Here is a 24427-nt window from a genome sequence, read left to right as displayed (position 1 = left end):
GTTCGCAACTTGTTGACTAAAGCGTTAAAGGAACATTTCACCCAAAAATGAAAAAAAGAGAATATAATTTATTCACCCTAATGTCATTTTAAACATTTTTTTACTTTATTCTGAAGAAGATAGTTTGAAGAATGTTGGTAACCAAACAAGGGCGGTACCCATTGACTATGTTTGTGTATAATAGAAGTGAATGGGTTCTGCAGAAGAAGGGGTGAGTAAATGATGACAGAATTTTATTTTGTGGTGAACTATTGCTTTAATATTGTTATTATTACTCAACCAGCTGTGTGTATCTTCTAAAAACTTTGATTTAAGTCAAAAATTATGTACTGAATTATGTTGTGAAAGTTTCATTTTATACTAAATGTTCTTCAAATCTAGGTTTCCACAACCCGAAAGAAGTTGTTTCTTCCTTCAACCATCAGAACCAAATCACTCTGAAATGCAACGTGACCTGCTCTTATTTTGAAAAATCGCGCAACGCTTTTATTTTGAAGTATGGCCGAGGCAGCTGACATTGCGCCTGACTTCACTCGCCCCTCGTCAGACTCTTGTTGTTGTTGTGTCGGTGACGCGGCATGTCCAGCCGGCCGAACGACAAATGAGTCAGCATCAATAATCCGCCTGTGTGTGGATGCGGGGATTAATCCACATCTCCCAGCAAAACTCTCAGACATCGATCATTGCCAATTAAACAAAAAAGATGGCGGTTCCTGCAGCCCCAAATCTGCAGCTCAACACGACGAGACAAAGCAGCCCCGTGAACTCGACAGAAGACGACATTCACATCGACGAGAAAGAGCTGGAAAACATCACCAATCACGTCGAGGAGGGCACATCTCTGCCGCTGCACTCTCCCTGGACCTTTTGGCTAGATCGGTAGGCGGATGTTGTCATATTTCTGTCCCGATAGATAAAACTTGTATAGTCACAGCCGAACATTCACACGTCTGCGAACAAAGGCCTTCAATCAAACATGCATTTCATGTCTTTCATGATGAATGGTACTTTTTTAGGTTAAAAAATAGCCGATCTAACAAAGGTGTAAAGTTTAAAAGCTGATATTTTGTGTATGCTAATCACGATCCTGCGTTGATGTAATAACTCGTGAAAGTAGGTCGAGTCACCTGCAGGTCATGGTTGTTACTTAATATCAGATCTCGTCCTTTCTGGAGCTCTGTAAGAGCCCAAGGCTCTATCTTCCAGACCTCCTGGCAAGTTTTATTGAACCATTAGTGGAAAATTCAACCCATTTTGAAACACAGATAGTGAAATGAATCTTGCTTGTGCATGGACAAATCAATTTTGAACAATAAAGCTCATACTGCTCAAATGCACGAGATGTCAGTGAAACTTTGTACATTTAAATGTCTCAATTTGAGGTAATTTAGATACAACAGTAGTTAAATATGAGTTTACAGGCTATTATTAATAAAATACTTAGGATTGGTTACGTAAACAAATTGTAACCGAAATTTAACTTTCCTTAAGTGTCAAGCTATGGACGCAGTTACCGTGGTAATGATTTTCAAAGGGTTGAAGTCCTGTTTACTGACATTCAACTTGAGGTTGTGAAACTGTTCCATCTTTGATCATGAGCCCTAAACTGCTCCACTGCACCTGACATGAATCAGAGGTCACATTAAAGCTATATTTACTACATTGTGACAGAACTGCCTCTCATGCTTAGCTCAGTGACCCATGCTGTTTAGTGTTTAAAGCCATTTATTGGTTTAAAAATTGTAATTCTTTTCCAGGTCACTACCAGGTACAACAGCAGCAGAGTGTGAATCAAATCTGAAAAAGATTTACACTGTGCACACTGTTCAGGTATGAGCACCTTTATTCATTTGGGATTTCTTATTAGTCATTGGCACATTTGAATTGCTTTATTCACATAAAGCATATTAGACATCATATTTAAGTCTTAAATCATATTGACTTAAATAAATAAAAAATACAGAATTGATCATATAATTTGTCAAATTGATAGAATAATGTTATCTATAATTTAAATAAAAATAAAGGTCCAATTTGAAAAAAGGAGAAAATCATGCATCCAAACATTATATACTGTAGCAAATATGGATTCATGTTTAGTGATACTGGCAAAGAATGTGTTTGAAAATAAGCACTCATACTTTGCATCTGATTTTGGCCAATTTCTTATAAAAATGTACATATCAATTGTCACCAATATATATTTCACAACGCACATCACTGACTTCACTTCTCTTTCATCGCATAAAGAGCTTCTGGAGTGTGTACAACAACATCCCAACTGTGTCCAGCCTTCCTCTGAGGTGTAGCTACCACTTAATGAGAGGGGAAAGAAGACCACTATGGTGAGCATGCAATGTATTTTATCCCTAGCTTAGATGTTCACTTAAGATGGTCAACAAAACATGTTTTTTCTATATTATCGTAGGGAGGAGGAAAGCAATGCAAAGGGAGGTGTTTGGAAAATGAAAGTGCCAAAGGAAAGCACAGTAAGTTTATTACTGGTTTTACAGATATAATCCCTTAAAGCCATTTAATCAAGAACACCTATTGTTAAACTGCGTAGTTAATGAAATTGAAACTAGACAAACCTCTTTGATTCATTATTTCACATCAGGTGTGCATTGTGACTTATAAATATCTTTGATTTCCTCTGTTCTAGTTAGCTGTGTGGAAAGAGCTGCTATTGGCTACTATTGGCGAACAATTCACAGACTATTGCGCATCAGGTGAGCTTTAAAATAAATGGTGTAGTCTTTGTTAGTTTTGAATGATGCAGTTGTATTGAATAACAGTAATATTTTTCTGTGTTTTAGAGGATGAAGTGGTTGGGGTAAGTGTCAGCATGAGAGAGCGAGAAGATGTGGTCCAGGTCTGGAATGGAAATGCGTCTTTTGCCAACGAGGCAAACGTTTTAGGGAGAATCTATGAACTTCTTCCACAGATATCTTTTAAAGCAGTATTTTATAAACGTAAGTGAAGTGTGAACAGTTTATTTGTTTATTGTTACAACATCATGTTGTGTGAGAGCTCCTGTCCCCGCTGGCATTTAATTTAATGCATTTTAGACGTTTGTCAATCAAATGATGCCCACAGGTAGATTCATACCTCTGATTTCCATTTTTGAAATTACTGTTTTGACTAGAAGGGAAGATGAATGTTTATAAAACTGCCTATGACTGATTTTAAACTGTTGTTCTTTCAGCACACGAGGAGCACCATGCTTTTGAAGGGGGTCGCTCGAGACATTAGCAAGCTTTGCACATCCGCCCATAATGTTGCCTGTTTTTTTGGACTGATCCTAGGAAATGGACTGAATATGAAAAATACCTTCTGGCCGTGCTGTCGGGATTCGTGCTTGATTCATATCATAGGGAATGTTACGGCACTTTTAAGTGTTGCAGGTCACTCTTTCATGCTTGCCGTGAGGATTTTTCTTATACCAGACATTTAGGCAATACCAATAAGGATCGCACAGTAGTAGCATTTGTTATATAAATCATCACCACAGAGCAATGTTGCCATCATGTTTTTCCCCTTTTTTATTGGTCAAATGTTTAGTGCATTGACTAAGTTGCTGCTTCTCCCGAGTATTTATGCTCATTGTGTTTGAACCGTGATATTTCCGTCACAGAATTAGAGTTTCCATTAGGATCACGGAGTTGAAACGTTTAGGGAGGGCTGGTTCTTAGACACGCTTTAGGCAAATTAGCAATTTTTATGCAAATGTATTGCACATTTCTCTTTGGAAAAGTTATTTTGGCTCTGTGATTTCACAGAAAATCTAAGTGGGTGTAACACAGCCTTGGTTATTACCTTAAGTTAAGTATAAAGCTAAATGCATATGCAATTTCCTTATTTTCAAGCTAAACTAACGATATAAACCCACAGAGTTTCTGCACATGAGGGTAAAATCTTGCATCTTGCGAATGGCTTTATGATTTTGAAAATTGTTGTGTTTCATGTATATGAGCTATTTTAGTAATGGGATAATAGCGCTGTTCTGTTTCAACTTTCACTTTCAAAATGCAACTTAAGGTTAAATGTATTGTGTTTAAAATCCTGCATTTTGTCCCATGTACGATTAACTGTAGTTCTTTGTTTTATACCCATCTTGTCTTGTCTTTGTAAGAGTTGTCCTAATGCTTAATATTTTTATTGTCTGAATTTTTTTATAGCGTTTGCTCCTTTACTGCCTTTTATTCATTATAATCACACTGTGTCTTGTATCAGTGTGCTTATATTGTGGTTTTACTGTGTTTGGAACAGATGGTTATGTTGGAAGACTTCAGAGCTGATGTTGATGTTGTCCAAGTATAAAACCTGACAAATACCTGTGTAATCATGAGAACATTTGAATGAATATACTTTTAGTTTTTCAGTACCAAAGACATTTTCATTCTCCTGTAATTCCCCAAGTCTATAAAGATCTGCACATGAGAGACAAAGACTGCATCCTTCTGATGAAGTTAAACTGTGTTTGTTATGTCCTTTTTGTTGGTCTTTTACCCAAATGATCCTTTGCTGCAATTTTTTTAGGTCTGTCATGTCAGAAATAAGCCCAAAAAGACATAGTGCACCAGGTTAAAAAGCACAATTATCAGAGGCGTGCGAAATAACTTGGACATGCAGCTTTTCTTTCATATAGTTGTTTCCTACCAGCACAGATCTCTTTATGAGATGTGAATGCTGAGATGGATTTTTGGATTCTTTTTTCTGAGCTCTTGTGTCGGTTTTCCCTGTCTCCCAGTCTGGACCTGAAACTTCAAACTGATTGTCAATCTTCTGGAATGGTGCCTTGAGTTCTCCCAGGGTTTCACTCAGAATGTTTTGTTTATCTGTGTATTTAATCATTTATAATATTAATTTACCTTTTCGCGCTTATAGGATTTGAAATATTGAATAAACACGAAGCAGAATTGACATTTTGTTCCAATTGTTTCTAAATCAATGTGTATTGTTAATAGAAAGCACCTTGCGCTGCTGATCCGATAACCACTAGGTGATGCTACACACTCACAATTGAATGCATTCTTTATTCACCAGAAATACGTTTCTTTTGATACGTTTCACCATCTACATCCACGTCCGCCTATTCTTAATACAGGAAGTGCTTATAATGTTACTGATTAATTTATTATGAAATCCATAAGTATTCATAACTAATGCGCAACAATACAGCGAATCACTTCAGTCCTCAGCAGGTGGACGTGACGTCACGGCTTCAAAACTGCCCCGCTCTGAAACGCACTCCAAACATGTTTATTAACAAGACTCGTAAGTTAACTTTGTTCAATTAATATTGTCCATCGTTCACAGTTCCACTTTCTGTGTAAACGGCGCCCTGTAGGTTCGCGAGACGGTCGTTAAGTCCGTAAGCTAGTTCCGCAGAAGTCGTACCGCGGATGAATACACTTGTTTACATTGTGCTACACGCGGCAGATGCGGTCAGCGCGCGGCTTCGCGAGCTTCATGGGAGTCAAACGCAGTGCGCTTTCGAGCTCGCAAAAGTTCGGTCCGCGGTTTTTCTTAAAGTTTTATTTCTGTCCGTCGTAAAGGCACTTCATCCCGGGTGAGTTCATTCTGTTTTCCTCACGTTCTCTCTTCATGGTCTTATTTTTAATTAACACGCTAGGTTGATTTGCTAGTTATTAGCCTTATCACACTTAACGGCAGCGCTGGAGACCAGGAGGCGCAGCTAAATCAAAGAAATCGCGTTTTCTTTAGTATTTTATAACTGGTAACTTGCTCTGAGCAAAGTCGGGGGCTTCCACAACACCTGTAAATGCTGAAGGATCCTATTTAAAGCCCTACTGGGAGTGTTAGCTGGCTAACATGTGCGCTTCAGTAAATGTGGAGAACAAAAACAGCGCGAGGAACTTGTGTTCAAGTCACTTAATGCAAACTGCTGTGACCTCATCACAAACTTTAACTATACATGTGGTATGGCAGTATTTGCATGATGTCGTCCGTCAAACCGCATTGAATTAAATGTTTATTCTAACTTATCGTTTCATTTTGGCCGGTAGATATCTTTAAAATGGAAATCGCATGGATCTTTTAGGAGGTGTGTAACTTGGGCTGTGTCTCAGGACTTCGTTCGTAGAGTGAAGTTGTCACCTATGAAGTTGTCTAGGGAGTTAGTGTACAAGGTTTTGAGCACAGCCACCATATCTGTGTTCCACCTGCTGATCCTGCATTACATTTACATTTTGGGTTGGGAAGACGCTGTTATCCAAAGCTATTCATTCTATACTTTGGGGGGGAATTTATCATTGCGTGGGCTTGGTATTTGCTGAACCAATCGAGCTGCTGGAACACTTTAAAGTTTTATTTAATGTTCTCCCACACCTTTAATTTTCCATGTTGTTGAAAGAAATAAAAGAATCAACCCCCCACCCCCATTGACAGGTTTCAGTTCTCCTTTTTTGCCTTTCAGCGTTTACTATTCAGAATGCATCTTGGTTGTAAAGTTGGAAGTTAATCATTTGTTGGAGAATTTTTACAGGCGTCCCATTCGGTTTCTTATAGCCCAACTTGTCTGTTCCCAAACCAGGTGTTACCTGCCCTTAGGATCTGGTTCCCTTACATGTTATGCTGCATTGTAAAGTTTGCAGAAGAGATTTGTCTATTCTACACGACTGGAAAACGCTTTCAATTGGCATCGAAGAAGATCTGATTTGTTAGTACATTCTCTCCTCGGATCATTTTCCTCCAGGCATTGTTCTGTTTCCTGGATGCTCCTTCATAAATTTCTTGGTGGCTGAATAACCCACGATGACCTGTTTTGGAGTATTTCACAGCTGTGCTATTACTTAATGGTTGGTAATAAAAAGTGATTGTCCTTTAAATAAAATCAATTTAACACGTCTGAGAATCGCAACTTTTGTCTGTCGCTCTTTGCATTGGCAGGAACAATCGTGTTTGACAGATTTTACCATGCTTGTGCAATCGATGACAGGTTTCATGACGGCAGGCGACGACAAATGTCTTAATGACATAACGTAGAGCTGACAACTCCCCCGCCTGATACACGACGTTGAATAACATGATGATGAACTGATAATGTCAATGTAATATTCTGATTAATGATTAAAAGAGCTCCAGACATGTCTAGGTACACTTTTATGACATAGACTCAGACTTATATCAATGTCTGTCTGCCTAAAAAACACAATCTGCAATAACTATATTGCACTCAACAAATATTGGTCTGATAGTTGAAGGGAGCACTAGGAGTTAGAAAGCGGTGAGTGTGTAACGCGGTTTGTTCTTTCCGAGGAAACGGCACGTGTGGCCTTATAGGCGTGGATGCACAGATGAACGTGACAGACATTTCCTTTTTAGGTGGGAGTGTTAGGTTTTGTTTCCCCTCTCTTGCTTTCTGGTTTCACCGAGGGTTTCCCCTCAGGTAAAGAAGTTTCAGATGAGTGCGCTTACATAGAGCGAACTTTGTTGCGGTGAGGAAGTGTAATAGCTGGTTGATCGGCTAGCCAAGGTGACTTGTTTGGTCTTGGTTTGCATTGATCAGTCATTACCTTTTCCTGGTAATGTCTTGTTTAGTAAAAAAAATTGTCCTCTGTGTGGGTTGTTTTTGAAAAAAACGAAACTAATGCTTCATGTTGTCTGTGCATTATCGTCCATTTCTGGTAAAGAAGCTAGCTGGACCTTCACCTTTTAGATCGGAGGGTGTTGAGAAGGAATTGCTTGTCACTTAACGGTGTCTATCAGTTTAATCTATATGGAAATTACTATAATTTTGTGGCCCTATCTCAACTGACTGACAAACCTATTCAAATGTTACGGAACAGTAAAGTGTGGTTATGATATCTGTGTTTGCCATCCTGGAGAGTTTGAGCATTGTGTGTGTGACTGATGTGATCTGTCGTGAAGCCCATTATGTAGACCAGTTGAACTTTATTACTTTGAGGTTGGGCTTTCATCATTTACTCACCCGCTTGTTATTTCTAACCTGTATGGGTTTCTTCCATCTACAGAACACAAAAAAATATGTTTTGAAGAATGTCGTTAACCGAACGACATCGGTACATATTGACTTGCATTGGCAATGGAAACAAAGCCAATTTAAGTCAATGGGTACCGCTGTTGTTCGCCTACAAACGTTCTTCAAAACACCTTTTTTTTGTGTTCTGTGGAAGAAAGTCGCAAAACAGGTTTGAAGTGACAAGGGGGTAGTAAATGATGACAAAGTTTTCAATGTTGGGTGAACTATCCCTTTACAGGTCTTGTGGAAGAACCAAAGAGCACCCTTATGGATGTAAAGTGTATGAATTTATAGGGTGCATAATCTCATTAATCTGCAAAATCTAGGCCTCATTTAGGCCTGGTTGAAGCGTTTTGTTGGATTGTGACATTTTTAGTTTGCGGAGAACAATTTTGAAATGTTTTTAATGAATTTTTTTTGATAAAAACGTAAAAGGAAAAATAGTTCAAAATTGCTCTAGAAGTTTGCATGGTTTCAAACAAACAAAAACATTTAGTCATGTCATGTCAAGTTGAGGAACTTTAAATGAGTTTACACTAAAATGTTTAACCAGCAGGCATTGCTCTGATCATCAGTCCTCCCGTAGAAACCCCATCATTTACATCTCAGTAAAGTGTATTTACATAGTAGTACACCTGAATGAAAAGCAGGCAGTGGCACTATAGCAGACTGCTCTCTTTACTATCCCCGTCACACATTTTCGAGATAATATTGTCTAGCGCCGCAGTTGCTGTGATGTAGCCTGCCTATCTTTGCTTGGCTGAACAGTGTGGTTTTGTGTATCTGTGTAATTTGTCATGTGTTCATAGCCTGGCTATGAAATGTGATATTCTGAGAGGGCTGCCTCTTCTATTATCTCAGAGAAAAAAATCTAAAAATAGACCCATGCTATACTACATTGTCCTATTAGCCCCTTCTCTCTGTCAGCTGCACCCCTTAGCTTGGTCTGGCTGCCAAACCTGAGGCTGTATGATGCTCAGTTTTGGCTTTGTACAGCATAGTTCTCTGGGTGTTAAAGTCCCAGTGAAATAAAAAAGTTACAATGCTTATTTTTCCATGAAATATTGCAACGTTTATTGTAAATAGCATATCAATGTGGCCTGTGAGTCATTCCCTTTTCAAAATTCATGTGCCCCGCATAATCTTCAGTTTAAAAAAATGCATTTCCATCCTGTAGCGACTATGCAAGTATGCATTTTAAGTTATATAAAGCATAACTTTTTTCAACCAAACAGAAATATATTTTTTAATCAAACAAAGTTTTTTTTATCATTTTCAACTAACTTTCAGCCCACAACAGCCTACTCAATTAACCAGTTTTACAAAAAGTTTTACATTCACATCCTGCATTCTCTGTGGTTCACTTTAAATGATTCAATGATCTCCTATACCGCTTGTGACTGAAAAATTAAATGGTTTACTTGAATCTTGTTATTCAAGTAGTTATTCATGTGCGAGTCGTTCTGAATGCAATGTGCGTTCATACTTGCGATCTTGCTGTGTACAGTAAACCCTGATTTAATGATCCAACTGCACAGCTAAAGACATTACAACGATTAACATCATGTTAACTCAAGAAACTTCAAGAAATTATACGTACTTGGATGGAAAACAAACAGCCGTGAAACACAGCTAGCTCTTGTTCTGCAACTCTTTTTAGCGCCTCAATGTGCTGATAAAAGCGCCTCCACTGTGCCGTAATGCCACAACTGCAGTTAAAAATGAAAGTCTATTAAATACACGCAGCATTTCTTGTGAAGACACCCGATATAATTTGTCGAGAATCTGAGGCGGCACGACATTTGACAGAGGCGGCAGCCTCTAATTTATCTATGCATGAGGAACCCGGCATTAAGACTCATATCTAGGAGAATACTGACCCTTGTCTGTTGTTTTAAATATGGTGAAAAGTGCAATACAAATAAAAGTGACTTAACTTCGCCTTGATGATATATGTTTGATTGCTTCATAAAGTTTATGGAATACGGATGTCTTGTGAAACAGTTCTGCTAGTAGGCAACTTACTCAACTGCTTGAATGCCTTCTTGTGGTAACTCACTTTTCTCGTTCTTTGAAAAAAAATTTTTTTATCAGTATGTGCACAGAGTGTTGAAAGATATTTTGCAAAATGTTTTTAAGATTACGTAGGATTTTAAGAAAATATTGCCCAAGTAAAATAAAATGCATTTCTTTCAAAAGATTGTCAACATGCACCACTAGAAGGCCAAAACATTTTTTGGTAAGACATCCTTTAAGGAAAACAGAGTCTAGTCGTTGTTCATACAGTCTGATGGCACATTGTCAATCATGCGGGTCTGGCAGAGGAGCTTAAACTGTCATATCATTCCATCACTCATTGTGAATAATTTGTCAATATATTTAGCTAGCCAAACATCATATCGTTCACATGTCTTTCACAACATCTTCCTGTAACACGAGTCATCTGTCCTCAATATCCCGTGGCCCTTTTTTAAACATTTATTTATCGAGTGATTAATTCCTAGACTCAACTTAGATTTTAAGTAGGGATGCACCAATGTATCGGCTGCCGATACTGATGGTTTATTAGGGCCCTTTGATTTCTGTGAAGCAGAAACACAGATGGAAAGTAGCAAACATGCCAGAAAGTACTGCGGAACAGCTTATGAATTCAAATTGTACCATGAATAGCACTAATAATTATTCAGCTGCTGTTAAAAATATGTAATCTGCTTGTTCTACCTGTGAATGAGTGGTGGGGTTTTTCGTAACTTACTATAGTGGACTTTTTAGCATCCGGTGGACGCGAACACATAAACTAAATCAGCACTGCTCTAAAAGAGCTTTCCTCGGGGGCATTTTACCGTTTCATTTGAGTGAAGCTGCTGTTAAACTTTGCGGCAAGCCGTCGAAATTAAAGTCCGTCATCAAAATAAAAGTCCAGTTAACCTCATTACAAACCTGCTACTAAAAATGTTAGTAGACTTAAAACAGAAAAAAAAAAAAAACATAAGATGTAAGATTCTTGTTCATATTAACATAGTTGTACACCAAAACAACAAAAAAAAACACAGAATCCGGAAAAATTTATACAGAAAATATGTAATTTGGGGAAAAAATCAAACGGATTTCATAGGTCCCTGGTTTATTAATTAACTGCATTGAGGCAATGAGTTGGATATCTGAATATTTCTCTGAGCAAAATAATAACTTTAAATAGCAACAACACAGACTTTATTTAAATATATTAAAGAAATTATGCATTTTAAGTCAAATTTGATTGAATGTTTTTAATACAAGAAATATTAGATGGCAAAAATATCTTTTGAAGATTATCATGTTGTCTTATTGTTTTTTTATCTTAACTTACATTTAGGCACATTTACAGTTGTGCCTCTCTTAAAATGTTAAATGGATCCAATTCATGTTCAGTAAAATAAATTGAATGCAAAAAAACTAGCTAGTATTGTATAGTACTTTATGCAATTGACCCATATCGGAATTGGCCAATAGATGTTTGTTAAAATCTGTATCGGCCCCAAAAAATCCTATCAGTGCTTCCCTTATTTTAAGGTCTTAGCTTGTGTTTTAAAATCCAAGTTGAGTTTCAAGTTCAGTGTAATTTTCTGTTACAGAATTGCCCCAGGCAGACTATTGATGAACTGGTTTCTATTTCTCCAGAAACATAGGTGTAAAACCCAAAGGCACATTCTAATATTAAGCATTAATAGGTAGACTGTGCCTGATGAATTAGTTTTATTTATCATTATTTGGTCTGGTGATTTGATTCATATTTTGAGATGTAGATGTAAACAACATTAGATGAATGTGCCAGTGCATATTAATAGTTGATGATTGTTTTCCATTGCATTATGGGTAATGAACTCCACCATCGTCAAGCCTGGTCATAATTACACAACAAACAACCTTTTTATTGATGTCATAGCTATAAGCTTCCCCTGCCTGCTTTATTTATAAAGGAATATTCTTTTGTGCTATTAACGCATTGCTGTCATAGCAACAGACCTGAAATGAGGTTGAGCATTTTTTGTTAGTTTGTTTGTTTGTTTATGCTGCTCATTTCTTGTCCTCTCATCTTTGTTCATCTTTTTTTTCTAATTCAATTATAAAGCCACATCTGAAGGGTTAAGACTTGATGCTACATTATATTTCAAGTGCCTTGCAATCTTCCACCTAAAATTACCTTAAGAGCTCAGAGTTGCTTAAGAGCGCGCATTCGTGGCTGCGGTTTCCCTTCCTCTTTGTCTTATGTATCAATAACTCCTCATTGAGACATCAAAGGCATTCCTTCAGGTTGGTGTATGTTTTCCCTCCTGACAGATGAAGTCCTCGGAGGCTTCACCTCTCCCCTAAAATCCTCATGTTTGTGTTGCTTGTCTGCTATAGTTTGTGTCTCTGGGAAAATTAGGCATTAGGAATGTAGAGGAACTTTCATGAGATGAAGGTCTATCATCTGTGCAAATGGACCGATACCAGGATAAGTCAAACAAACACAAATTTGTGAAGCCGAGGCCGTGAAGCATTCTTTAACAGTTACACTGTCAGAAACATGAAAAGGAACGAAAGCTACTCGACAATGCAAAAACATTTGACCCCAAAAATGTGTGTTATGTAAGGTCAGTACATGTTCTTTCAGATTGGCATTTACTGTTATTTTCACAAATGTATTCAGTAATCATGCAAGCAGATGGGGTGAACTGCAAATAACATCTGATATTGGATAACTTGTTTGAAACACTTGCCAAACATATGCCTTCGGATCAAAAGGTTCAGTCAAGTGAAAATAAAGGGTAATGTACATCATGCACTAGGGTTGTTCCGATTGACGATACCATCGTGTATCGAACATAGTCAGACATTTTGGCAATAGCTGATTCCTTGGACGATATTTGTCTGTTTGCCAAATACATTTTCCAAATTAATATTACAAACGTGCAATGCGCATCTCTTCTGCAAGAGAGCTTGCAATTCACGTGGCCTTTTCCTTGTTCATTCACACTGCCCGTGCTTTTCTGGAATCTGTGCGTGTGTTCACACACATCCCGTAAAGATCCCGTAAAGACACGTGACACCATCTTGACGTGACGTATAATATGCGTGTCAGAAAAGAAAGCGGTAGTGACGCGCTACAACATCGTAAGTGTTTACATTGTGTTGAACAACATGGTCGGACATTTGATGTTGATAGGCAAACTTTGTATATCGAAGTGCTTTCTGGTTTTTAAACCCCTTGCTCAAACAGTCGCATGATAGCTACATCATTGTAATGACGCGTGCGTCAGCACTACGACACACCCCTTTACACTGTAAATACCCTGTCAAATTATCCTACAATCATAAAGTAAATATATAGGATTCGTATACAGCGCAACACCCAGTCAAATTGTACTAAATGTATTAAATAACATGTGGAATGATTTAACAACGAAAATACACTATCATATTCCTTAAGCAGTACAAAATGCACGGGTAGGATGATTTCATAGCGCAAAAAAATGACGTAACATTGATGTGTGCACGGTAAAATAATCTGACGGGTAGGATGAATTTCAGGACACCTCCAACATTTTTCTACTGCATAAAATCTATGGTTTGTGCGCGCCTTAGTGTGTGTACGCATGCCTGCGTGCATGTTTGTTTGGCACTTGGCGGGTCCGTAACGAATTCCCTCCCTGTCCGTATCCGCAGATTGAACGTCTTTATAATGTTGCATGAAATCAATCATACCCAATATTACCGGATATCGCAATGATTGTAAAATCGATTATCGATAAAAAAATAACTCATTCGCCGCTAGCCTCTTTAAAAAAAAGCTGCCAGCCTACGCCAGCGTTTTTGAACATTTACACCAAACTTTAATGGCTCACAGTAAATGTTCTGTTAAGAATATATGGACAAACACTATGTAAAATGAAGGAACAGAGTCTCAGCTTTTAGACCAAAGAAACCGTATTCTTCTATCTTAATTTTTTCGTTTTTTATCTCTCCATAGATGTGGGTAGGTTTCTTCTAAAATTCATCACTTTGATTTTTAAGATACTTTGAGATAATTAACGTTTTTTGTCAAAAGATTCCACTAAGAACAATCATTAAAAAACGCTAAAACATATACGTTCTAGGTTCTGGGATTTTGTTCACAGTGGTGTGTAATAGCGCCACCTGCTGTACAACAGTACAAACACTGATTGCCGTAATAAAACGTCTTTGGCGGGGAAGCGTTTTTTTTTTAATGACGAGATAACTCGTCAATGGCGGTGAAAGAGTTAAACGCATCGCCCAGCACTATTGAACTCACACTTTAAAGCATAAATATCGGCGATCCACTGCTGGCCATAGAACGATCTGACTTAACAAAGTATCCCCCAACACTATCATGTACCATTGCAGACATTTCTACTATAGGGCCATATATTTTTTGCGATGCCGAATCAGTAAAGAGAAAAGATTGTACGATTCTCTGGGGCGGGGGCTCTTGTGAGGCGCTTGCCTGCCTGTGCGCAGGCGCAGTAGAAGAGGCTACCTCGAAAAAGGTGATTTAGCATAATTTAACCTTAGCAAACCAAAGTTATGATACGGTTCTTGCCATGTTTAATTATTGATCTGAAATATGCTGTATAATTGTAAATTTTGCTAGCAATTTTAGAAATATCTGCCTTCCCCCATTCAAGTAGATAGGACTGTGGACTTGCTATGACGTAAATGGTGGCCCTTAGGCATCAAGCTTTGAGGTTACGAATTGCAACCAATGGGTATCTCCAACCCCCCCTTGCTTTATAAACACTACGGCAAGTGACACAGTGACAGGACAAACATGTCGTCACGTTTTTGCTTTTTTGCTGCTTGGTCACAAATGTTTATCTTCTAATTAAAATGTATTTCTATTCATAAAAAATATGTAGGAATATTGCAGCTTTTCTTATTTATTCATAATCCCCAACAGCACTCTCAGATTCGTCCTCGGTGAGAATTGGAAGTCATTCGAAGTCAGCGAAACTAAAACACACCGTCCCTGCCAGCCGAAACAGGCCGAGGCCGTGTTAGCCACACTAAACAACAAGCGCTCAAATCCCACGAGCTCTGTTCTGGTTCACATTCATGTCAGGAGAGGGGTTGCTTGTTTGTCTAGAGATTTTCTTCGCTGTTTACTCTAGCTGTGTTGCTTTTTGAGCCGTTCCCCCGCCCTTCCCAGCTGTTTACATAAGGCCCTGCCTGTGTATTATGGCACCTGCCAGATCTGCAGATCGTACCACCTGGTTAATGTTAAATTGCTCCAGAAGGAAGATGTGTTTGTTAATAAACACCAAAGCCAGGGCCCCAGTGTTTACTGTAGTCATGGTGGCAATCAGTTATTTAACAAATATCGGCCCCTGCTTCCTTGTGTGGAGGAGAATTAACCGTGTACAAACCAGAGACGAGGTGCATGTAAAGTGCCATTCCAACATAGCTCTCAAGATTCCATACATTAAATTTACCTTTAAACAAATGTTCTAGACTTGTTTTTACAGAAGCTTAGTATCAAAACAAACAACATAGCCTATGCAGTCGCATGGTTCATTTTAAGCTTGATGAATCACAGGCGTACAGGTTATACCAATATTAACATCAATTGTACGACCATGAATAAGTAATGCTTCATCAGAGTTATTAAACCAACACTAACATCTCGGATACTGACGGTGAGCCACGGTTAGTACTCCGGCCTTTCTCCTGGATGATTGTATCAGGCTGCGAGGAATGTTGTCTTTATTCGTGTCAGTTTTTCGTAAACACGTTGATGTGATCAGGCTGTTTAACACAAATGTTTGTCGACTTTAAGAAAGAAGGAGGAGGATATTGATTGTTCAAGGGCAAAAAAAGACATTCAAAGTGATTCAGTCCTTCGAAAGACCTCATTGCTAAAAACAAGGTGCATTGAAGATATTACAATCTGAGTGCGACGGTTTGTTTTATTGGTGGTAACATGAAGCGAATCTAGTGTTTGAATCAGGTGCTGTATTAACATGTCTGTTGGCATTCATTTCTGGAGATTCTCAGAACTGTTTGTTTATAATGCAGCCACCATATTTGTGAGCAGTACAAACACAAATCTTTGTGTTGTGATGTCAGTTGAACCGGCACGCTTGATCTGTCATGATCTAGTCTGCGGGCCTGTGTGGAGGCAAGAAGAGAGAAAAAGGTTTGCCAGAGCATTACAGAACATATTTAGGGGTGTAAACGGTCATTTTTCTCGTGTATAATGGCTGATTTGGATTATGGGTTAGTTCAGCAAATACTTTGTACTTAATATTTCAACCAACCGGCCCGGGCCCGGGTGCATGTACATATGTTTTCTTCCAGTAGACACTGTTTATTGTACTTTGAATTCACATCGCCCTATAAAATTGAATATACTTTTGTGCAGTTTTGCTATTTATTGCTATATAAAACTGAACAGTACAGGTTTTGTCCAAAAACGGATAGATTAAACAAATGTTTGCTCTCAGATCTTAGTGCAGCTATCACTGTTTCATACATAAACTCAGTGTAAATAATGTAAGGATCATTCTGTAAATATATCATCTTGATATCTTTAATATTGATTCTGTAAGGCCATGTCAAAGATTGAAATTATTGTGAAATAAACAGTACGAAAATGGACTAAACAAAAAAATCTAATCTTTTATATTGTCAGGGGTGTTTGTAGGCATCAGACAATACATGCATAATATTTTTTCTTTTTATAAAGTATTATCTTTTTTTTTTTAAGTTATATGGTTTGCTTACTGTTGTCTTATTTGCCCCTTTTGCCTTTTAGGTTGTCATACCGACATGCAGGAGTCCAAGACTGATCAAACAACCAATAGCATTCCAGCTGGGCAGGAAGGTCAGAGCTCAGAGAGTGAGAAGAGAGTTACCAGGGAAACGTCACCATCAGCCACAGCCCAGACCCTGCAAACACAAGTAAGCAACTTTAATTACTTGGCCACATTACATGAGCAGCCAGTCTCTCCTCGGTGCTGCTATGTCTTTAAATTATACTTGAGACTGACATTTAGGACACGTTCCAGGAAATGCTTTCTCAAAGCAATGAAATTCTTATTGATATGTCAACACAGGTTACACAATAGCATTGTTACCTATTAAAAAGAAAACTTTGAGCAATCGTGACACACCCTTGTCTTAACGCAAGGATTATTCATTGATATGTGTTTTCTTAGGGGAATCAAGAGCTCTGTGTGATCTCAGCTTTCATTAAAAATCATTAGAAGCTTTAGCTTTTATCTCCCCGTATCTGGTGTGACAGTCACTTAAGACCACAGATTCATGTTAAAAGTACCCAAACATCAGCCTATTCTTGGATTCCAGACGTATGATGTCAGCACGCTCGCCCACAGCCTTGGGAATATAGGCCAGACAGCTGTGGGTTCAGGACAGTGTCTCATATTTTAAAAAAGGGCTTTTATAAGCCCTTGTAAAAACTCTTATGGTTTGAATCTCCTAAAGATTACTGCAACATGATGTGTCTACTTTCTCATTTCTAATGACACTTTCCTATTGAAGTTTTCATATCCGTTTGCTTGTTCCTCCACCCTTTTTTGAATAGGGGAGTTCCACTAGGCCAGATGTTTGACCCTTCGGAGGTGTAAAAGGTCACATCTGTGAGGATGGAACCTGCAATGTGGATATTGTTTGTATGCTCTATTTTCATTTCTCTTTCCTTGATTTCTATCTGAAGGGCCTCACAATGGAAAATAAGACCAAAGCAACAGAGAGTGAGAGAGACATCCTTTCAGCAAATTAAAGACCTTTCTTTTTTTATCACAGCTGCTTTTGTAGTTCTGGTTTATTTGCTTTGTGACCGTTTTTTAACAATTGTATTGTTTTTTAAGCGCAATTGTATAGACCTCCTTTTTGCTGACGTCACGGGATTAGTTTGAGGCAAAACAAAGGAAATCTGGAGCAATACAATACAAACCAGCACAGATTCTTCTACATAAGGAGTTTAAAATATCATATGCCCCAAATCAGAAACTTGGGACAGAAACTTAACATAAAGGAAACTGTTTGTCATCTCTTTTTCTTTAGTTGTCATAAGTGTAATAGTATAAAGGGAGAGGGAACAGTGAGAAGGCTCATGTTATGTGTCAGGTTTGTGTTCAAGTAAATGCATTTGTAAAATTTTGCCACTGTTAGTACACGCAGGCATCTATAGATGTATACGCTCTCAGTTTATCTTTACTATACACGCTTGGTTTCTCTGTCTGGTAGGTGTAGATGTCAGGCCACTTAACTGTAGGTCAGTTCGTCCCTAGATCCATTGAGTGAGCGTGTACAGGTCAGCCAGGTTCCTTGGATTAAAGTAAACTTTTTCAAATACAATGGTCCAAGACAGTGAGTGACCTTACATGTTTAAATTTAATCCACTTTTTTCTTGTCATTGTCAAAAAGCAAGCAAACAAAACGTGCTACCTAGCATTGGAAATGCGGTCGGGAAGATATTTCTGCCTCAACCTAAGCTCCGCCCACAAAAATGTGTCCGAATGTTTAACAGAAAAGGCGTCTAAAGAGGTATAAAGAAAAGTATGCAATTTTTTTTAATATGATGGCAGTGTTTTTCCATATGCTTATTATTGTGTGATACACTTAAGATGATTCGTATAGAATCCAAGTCAAAGTTAAAATATTTATAAATAACCTTAGGTGTTTGCGTAAATTTTTTGTCGATTGAGGTGATCCAATTACAAAACGTATAAAACCATTTAAAGATGAGGTAACACAAGCAGTTTCTGCCAAACTCATTTTAATCTTGAGTACCTATAGAATGGTATTACATACTTCATATCTTCAAAGATTATTTAGTTTGAACAAATTTAGAAAAGATAGATGCAGCTTTACGATTATTTACTGAAAAAGTTGAGCTCCTGAAGGCGTGCAGGGGGGGGCTGACAACACACACACACAAAACATCATGACATTATCTCTGCATAACTGTTGATTCTCTATTAGTTTGTGTTGTTTACATTATGCACATACACACCGATTGCCAATAAAACACAAACGTATGACTTTGTTTGACTTACCACGTGCGGTTCGTGTCTTGCATTTTTAAGTGCTGGGACCGCACCATCTATCAGTTTCAAACGATCTCCAAATCCAGCGTTATATCCACCGTTTTTTTAACATTTATCACCCAAATACAACTGAGCAAACAAACGCAGCTAAACTTCCCTCAGCCGAAGGAAACTGCATTGATGGGCGTGCGCTTTCTCACGTTGGCTGGTTGATGCATGGACGTGGTCTTTCTCTCACTCTTGCTCGTTGGCGTGCTGTTTCTCATGCTGGCTTGTTAACCTGTGGGCGTGCTCTCTCTCACACTCGCGTGTGCTCTTTAGCTTGCTGGATGACGTGTGGGCATGCTTTTCCTGGAGAATTGTCCAATAAGGGACGAAGAACCCTTCTTACGAAATAGGAATCCATGTTCACATTTTTTTTTCAGAAACCTGTACGAACCCTGGCTAAGTGAATTGAGCAGAGAAAAACTATGTCATACGTTCAACTTGTTTATTGACAATGTTAAGCTTGAGAAGCCAGTGTAAAGAAGTCAGAATGCATGAAATAATGAAATGGCATGTTACCTACGCCTTAACACTGATCACCAGGTGTAAATCGGGTTGATCATCTTCAAATCATCTTTTATAACAGGATACTGACTGGTTATGATGAAAAAGTTGTTGCGCAATATTTTTTTTTTAATTATTTTGTGAAGGTTCTTGCATTATGGGTGGCTGTGGTCCACTCAATGTATTAAAATATCATTTTTACAAACCCAAATCAAAGCTCATCAAGTCGTTCTCTTGTCCACTGAAGCTCGCCTTAACACAGTTTGTCAGAAAACAGAACGACCTGGCTTTCATTTCGTTGTTATCAACAAATCCAGATTACGAAATATGTGGCGCTCACATGTGTGCTTCTTGAAAACAATGTGCATGGTCCCTAAGAGAGCGGAGCAGCTCAGAAACTAATCAGAAACTTGTTATTGTTTTTTTAGCATCTTCAGGCGCTACAAGTTGCTCAACAACAACAACATCAGCAGCAGAAGCAGACTGGTGAGAAGTCCCCGAAGAGCACAGAAACGGAGGCAGACGCACAGGTAGGCCATCACCCTCACTCGCAGCACATGCGGACACCTCCACGCTGTTCACACGGTTACACAAACCAAACTGTTTACGCTGCAGACTCTGCAACGAGGGTGTGTTTTATTATTCTCACATATTGTTACGCTGTCCCCTTTAATTGTGTTGTAAAACAAGTATTTTCTGTCCTGTCGGTTAGATAAGACCACACTACCGAGAGGAGTTAGACAGCTGTAGAGCTGTATCGATAAACAAACACACTGTTTACCACCCAGCGCACAGCTGCCTTTATTTATTCATCATGAATTAACTCCTCTTATAGCAGGCTTGCTGGGTGAATGCGAATGCAAGAGGGGAACGCAGAGGCAGTCAATAGTTCAAGTAAACATGGCACTATGGCAAGTGCAGGGGGCGGGGTTACTAGCTCGAGTGACGTGACTGGCTGGGTTGCACTAGGTTTGCGCTTTGAGTCAGTTTTTTATTGGTGGAGATGAGTGGTCGGGAAGTTGAAAGAACAGTAGGAGGATACTGACACTAGTCTTCAAACAATCTTTCAGTGCAGCTCTCTGTTACGTCGCCAATGGAGTTATCAAGGTGTGTGAGTATTGAGACAAGCTCGGCTAGCTCAGTCAGATGTGAAGATAGAAATAGTTTGTTTTAGCAATGTTCAGGTATTCAGACTCTTCACTCTTTGTTTTGTTTTTTGTGTACGTTACGAATGCCTGTTTTGATTTCTACTTTTGTTGATATTTGCGCTTTCTTTTTTCTCTATTAAAACCATTTAAGTAACTTTCCTTATCACGTTTTTAAACTTTAACCAATTATTGAATTCTGAATTTCATTTTGTTTGTTGATGGACTTCATGTAGAACCGCTTTAGTGCTTTAGAAGCGTTCCCTTTCTGTAATGTCCTTCTGATCGACCCGGCACTTTAACTTTAGTGGTCATTCATTTAATCACTCCCTCATGACCAAGTCTGTGACATCTGATCACGGTTAAGATGGCCTTTTTTTGGCATCTCACTGACTTTGCCTGTAATTTTAATTTGTGTGTTTGTCTTTTAAGAGCTGCGTGCTTTTTCCGCTTGCCTTTGCATTTTCTATTTACCCAGATGCACAGCGCAGGAAAGAATGTGATTTTTAGTTTGGGCGGGGAGACGAAGCGAAATTGTTCAAGGTATTGAAGGGGAATAACAACGGGCTGTATTTGTCTTTGGACTGCTGAAGCCTGTTGATTTATGGCTTGTGTTTTCAGAAGCGATCGCTTGTTGACATGTACTCACTCACGGGGAGTTGGTTCTCTGACACACTCGCAAGAACAATAACAACAACAAAACAATGTTTGGACTTGTCTGTTGTCATAGAGACTACACTCATCGGTGCTGGCCGTGCCCCAGAGAGAGAGTATTTACATTAATTTGCTGGCATGCTTATGTTAACATCGGGCTTTGACATTTAAAACGTTTCTGTGTTGAAACTAGACGGCGTAGCAGTTTGTCTTGTTCAGAGCTGTTTTACAAGCAAATGTCACTTGTTTTCTTTAGGCCGTTTTTTTGTCTTGCCGATAATGCACCGAGGTTAAATGTTGCGTATCGAAAAGAGCTGAGTGGATGTTCTGCAAAGTTTCAAAATGGAGATATATTTCTCTCATTCTCATGGTTTTTGGAATTAAAAGCCACTCTCTCACATACAGGCGTGTGGGTGCAGCTGTCAGCAGTTATTGTTCTGTCATAGCTGCAGTATCTCGGACTGAACACAGACTTCTTTTACTGGAAATTTCTGTTTGTTTGTTTGCGTTGCACAGACTTAATTAAAATGCAGTCTCCAGTTTTGTTTTTACAGTTGCTGTGTACCCCAGTAGATGTATTATTTATGCGAATCCCTAAATGTGACTTTAATTATTCTGTTTATGTTTATTGTAAACATCTTAAAAGCGCTGAGTGTTTTTGGCTGGAGCTGTTGTAATTGCTGGAGGCCAAGTGAAGCATGGGTTAGCTCGCTGTGCATTTGCATTTACATTTAATACACCCTTCTCGTTTTTTTTCCCCGTTGTTTGTTTGCGGCATTTGTAATGTTGGCGTCGTAGCTGCTGTCAACAAATGAATAATGTATTTGTCTTTAATCTCCACCGGTTGTTTGTGTGAATTTAAAGGCATATTATCCACGAGATGAGCAGTTCAAATAGACTTTCTCAAATTGTAGAGTGTTGTTTGGATGACTGTAAGCCTTGTTATTTTTGAAATTGTTTGTGTATTTGTTTACTTGGGGTTTTGTTGACTTTGACCGTTGCAGCCTCGAGGACTTGGAAACTATTCCCTGAATGTTTAAACAATAAAATCTACAAGAGCATCTGGCGTGGTCTCTTTTTAGCTGTTCATTTGTTTTCTTGAAAAAGATTGAAGTCGTGTTTTTCGAAAGCATGTTGTTCGTACAGGTTTTACATTATGAGGTGTACAGATGGAATGTTGCAACTGATGTTTGAGCCGGTGCAATCGATCACAACCATTTCACTGCAGTTGTGCTGAAGCTTGTTGTCTTTTAAACAATCAATCAGACGTTTATTCAAGATAAACATGTTTTTGTTTAGGTGCCTGTGTCGTTGGGAATGATAACTCAGGCCTCCACCCCTCAGCAGATGCAGCAGTTCCTCCAGCAGCAGATCCTGAGCCCCCAACAGATACAATTGCTACTGCAGCAACAACAGGCCCTCATGTTACAGCAGGTACACACACACACAAGCCAGCGTTTCCTGCACCATTGTTCAACGACAGCACTGCATTGCTGCTGAATCAACAGCGGCATGCAAAACAAGAATAACTTCAGTCCAGAGCTCACGGTTTGATTTAATGTAGCGGGAAAGAACAATAGGACAATTGACAACTTTTTTTGTGATATCCTTTCCAACGCACACATACAGTTAGTGTAAAAATCTTGTATTTTATATCTTCGATTATATCTCAAGTAAGATCATTATTTTGATTGGGTAGGCTAATGGCGTGAAAACAGAATTCTGTAGAAAGCATTGATTCATTTCTCCAGTAAATCGGTTTCTTACTCTTAGGGCATTTTTACACAATATCTTCTAGTGTGTTGATATGTTCGATTGATATGGGGCTTTAAATGCCAATACCAATGTTTAGAGTCTAGGGTAGCCAATAAAATACCTTTTGAAAAGAAACCGATTTACCACTACAGGTAATTGGTTAAACAGGAACAGGATCAGCCAACTGTAATGATCTTAATAACCTTTTAATATCACCAAAGTGGTTTTCTGTCTCGATCAACTAGTACATTTCTGTGTTCTCACTCTTTGTCCTAGCAACAGTTCCAGGAGTTCCATAAGAAACAGCAAGATGAGCTCCACCTCCAGCTCCTGCAGCAACAGCACGCTGGAAAACCCAGTAAAGAGGTAAAAGACATCAGAGCCGTAATGTCACAGAAGCCATGCCGGGTCGGAGGCTGTTTGTGTGACTGTACTGTTTGTGAATGAAAATTTTAGATTGTGCCCTTTACTGTGAAGAAGTGATGTCGGTGACTTCTGTCCGTGTGAAAATTCTGAATGGACATCGTTTGTGTGACTGTAATGTGACTGGTATATGTTTCCTCAGCAGCAGATCATGGCACAGCAGATGGCGATACAGCAACAGTTACTGTCCGTTCAACAGCAGCACCTGCTGAACCTGCAGAGACAAGGCCTCCTGTCTATCCCGCCAGCGCTCGCCGGGACACTGCCTCAGGGTAAGAGCACCTCACTGGTAACACAAGCTGACCGTCAATCTAAAGAGTCAGACTGACAGGGATGACCAACTGTATCATCTCCCAGGTCATGTGATGTCCACTGCATTATTAAACTTAAGTTAGCTGTAATTTGTCAAAATATAATCGCAATGATACTTAAAAAATTGTTGTATACTGTTTTTCCATAACATTGTTATTGGATTTCTCGGTGTGTGACAGAATAGCTAGTTTCAGGGGCTAATGCTTATAGTGATGATGATGTGCATGAAGAGATGTAACTAGGAATTGAGGATGAATTATCGGCGTATCGGCCGTTAAGTTGTCATTTTTAATGTTATCGGTATCGGCAGATAATACAATTTAAGCTAACAATTTATAGCTGATTAATCTTAAATAATTTCCTCTGGTTAAGCTTCTTCAGCTGCACGCTGCTCACAGTTTAAATATAGTACAGCACTGTCTTTCTGTAGTGATCATTCACTTCTATTAGCAAAACATTGCCGATGTAGGTACAGTATGTAGATATTTATGAATGTGTCAATGATGCGAACACAAGTATATTGTTTGAATCAG

The 24427-nt window shown here is 38.7% G+C and overlaps 2 protein-coding genes across 7 annotated transcripts in view; both read left to right on the top strand.

The window, feature by feature from the left end:
• The first annotated feature begins 502 nt into the window (after positions 1-502).
• On the top strand, positions 503-4923 carry eif4e3 (eukaryotic translation initiation factor 4E family member 3). Its single transcript, XM_056733967.1, has 7 exons — positions 503-879; positions 1758-1830; positions 2251-2345; positions 2429-2489; positions 2663-2729; positions 2817-2972; positions 3206-4923. Exons 1-7 carry the CDS (start codon positions 704-706, stop codon positions 3250-3252), a joined length of 675 nt encoding a protein of 224 aa, XP_056589945.1. The 5' UTR covers positions 503-703; the 3' UTR covers positions 3253-4923.
• A 493-nt stretch (positions 4924-5416) lies between these two features.
• The window catches only part of foxp1a (forkhead box P1a), a 31328-nt gene continuing 12317 nt past the window's right edge, over positions 5417-24427 (top strand). For 2 of the 6 annotated variants that reach the window (XM_056733534.1, XM_056733529.1), the window contains exons 1-6: positions 5417-5572; positions 16800-16945; positions 20034-20135; positions 22704-22838; positions 23436-23525; positions 23725-23854. In XM_056733534.1, coding sequence (XP_056589512.1) covers positions 16814-16945; positions 20034-20135; positions 22704-22838; positions 23436-23525; positions 23725-23854 — 589 coding nt within the window. In that variant the 5' untranslated portion in view covers positions 5417-5572; positions 16800-16813. Of the gene's footprint in view, positions 5573-16799; positions 16946-20033; positions 20136-20618; positions 20713-22703; positions 22839-23435; positions 23526-23724; positions 23855-24427 lie in introns of those variants that run through there. The other 4 variants (XM_056733533.1, XM_056733532.1, XM_056733530.1 and 1 more) reach the window with 4 other exon arrangements.

Source organism: Triplophysa dalaica, chromosome 20, assembly GCF_015846415.1.
Source record: "Triplophysa dalaica isolate WHDGS20190420 chromosome 20, ASM1584641v1, whole genome shotgun sequence".
Taxonomy (NCBI): Eukaryota; Metazoa; Chordata; class Actinopteri; order Cypriniformes; family Nemacheilidae; genus Triplophysa; species Triplophysa dalaica.
Note: the sequence above shows the minus strand (reverse complement) of the source record. Positions and strands in the feature narration are given on the sequence as shown.

What these genes read in the sequence shown, in the direction of transcription:
- eif4e3 (XM_056733967.1), top strand. Translation starts at nt 704, where the DNA reads ATGGCGGTTCCTGCAGCCCCAAATCTGCAGCTCAACACGACGAGACAA. An exon ending in AAGTGCCAAAGGAAAGCACA is followed by an intron (nt 2,490 to 2,662) that starts GTAAGTTTATTA and finishes CCTCTGTTCTAG; the next exon opens with TTAGCTGTGTGGAAAGAGCT. An exon ending in TAAAGCAGTATTTTATAAAC is followed by an intron (nt 2,973 to 3,205) that starts GTAAGTGAAGTG and finishes TTGTTCTTTCAG; the next exon opens with CACACGAGGAGCACCATGCT.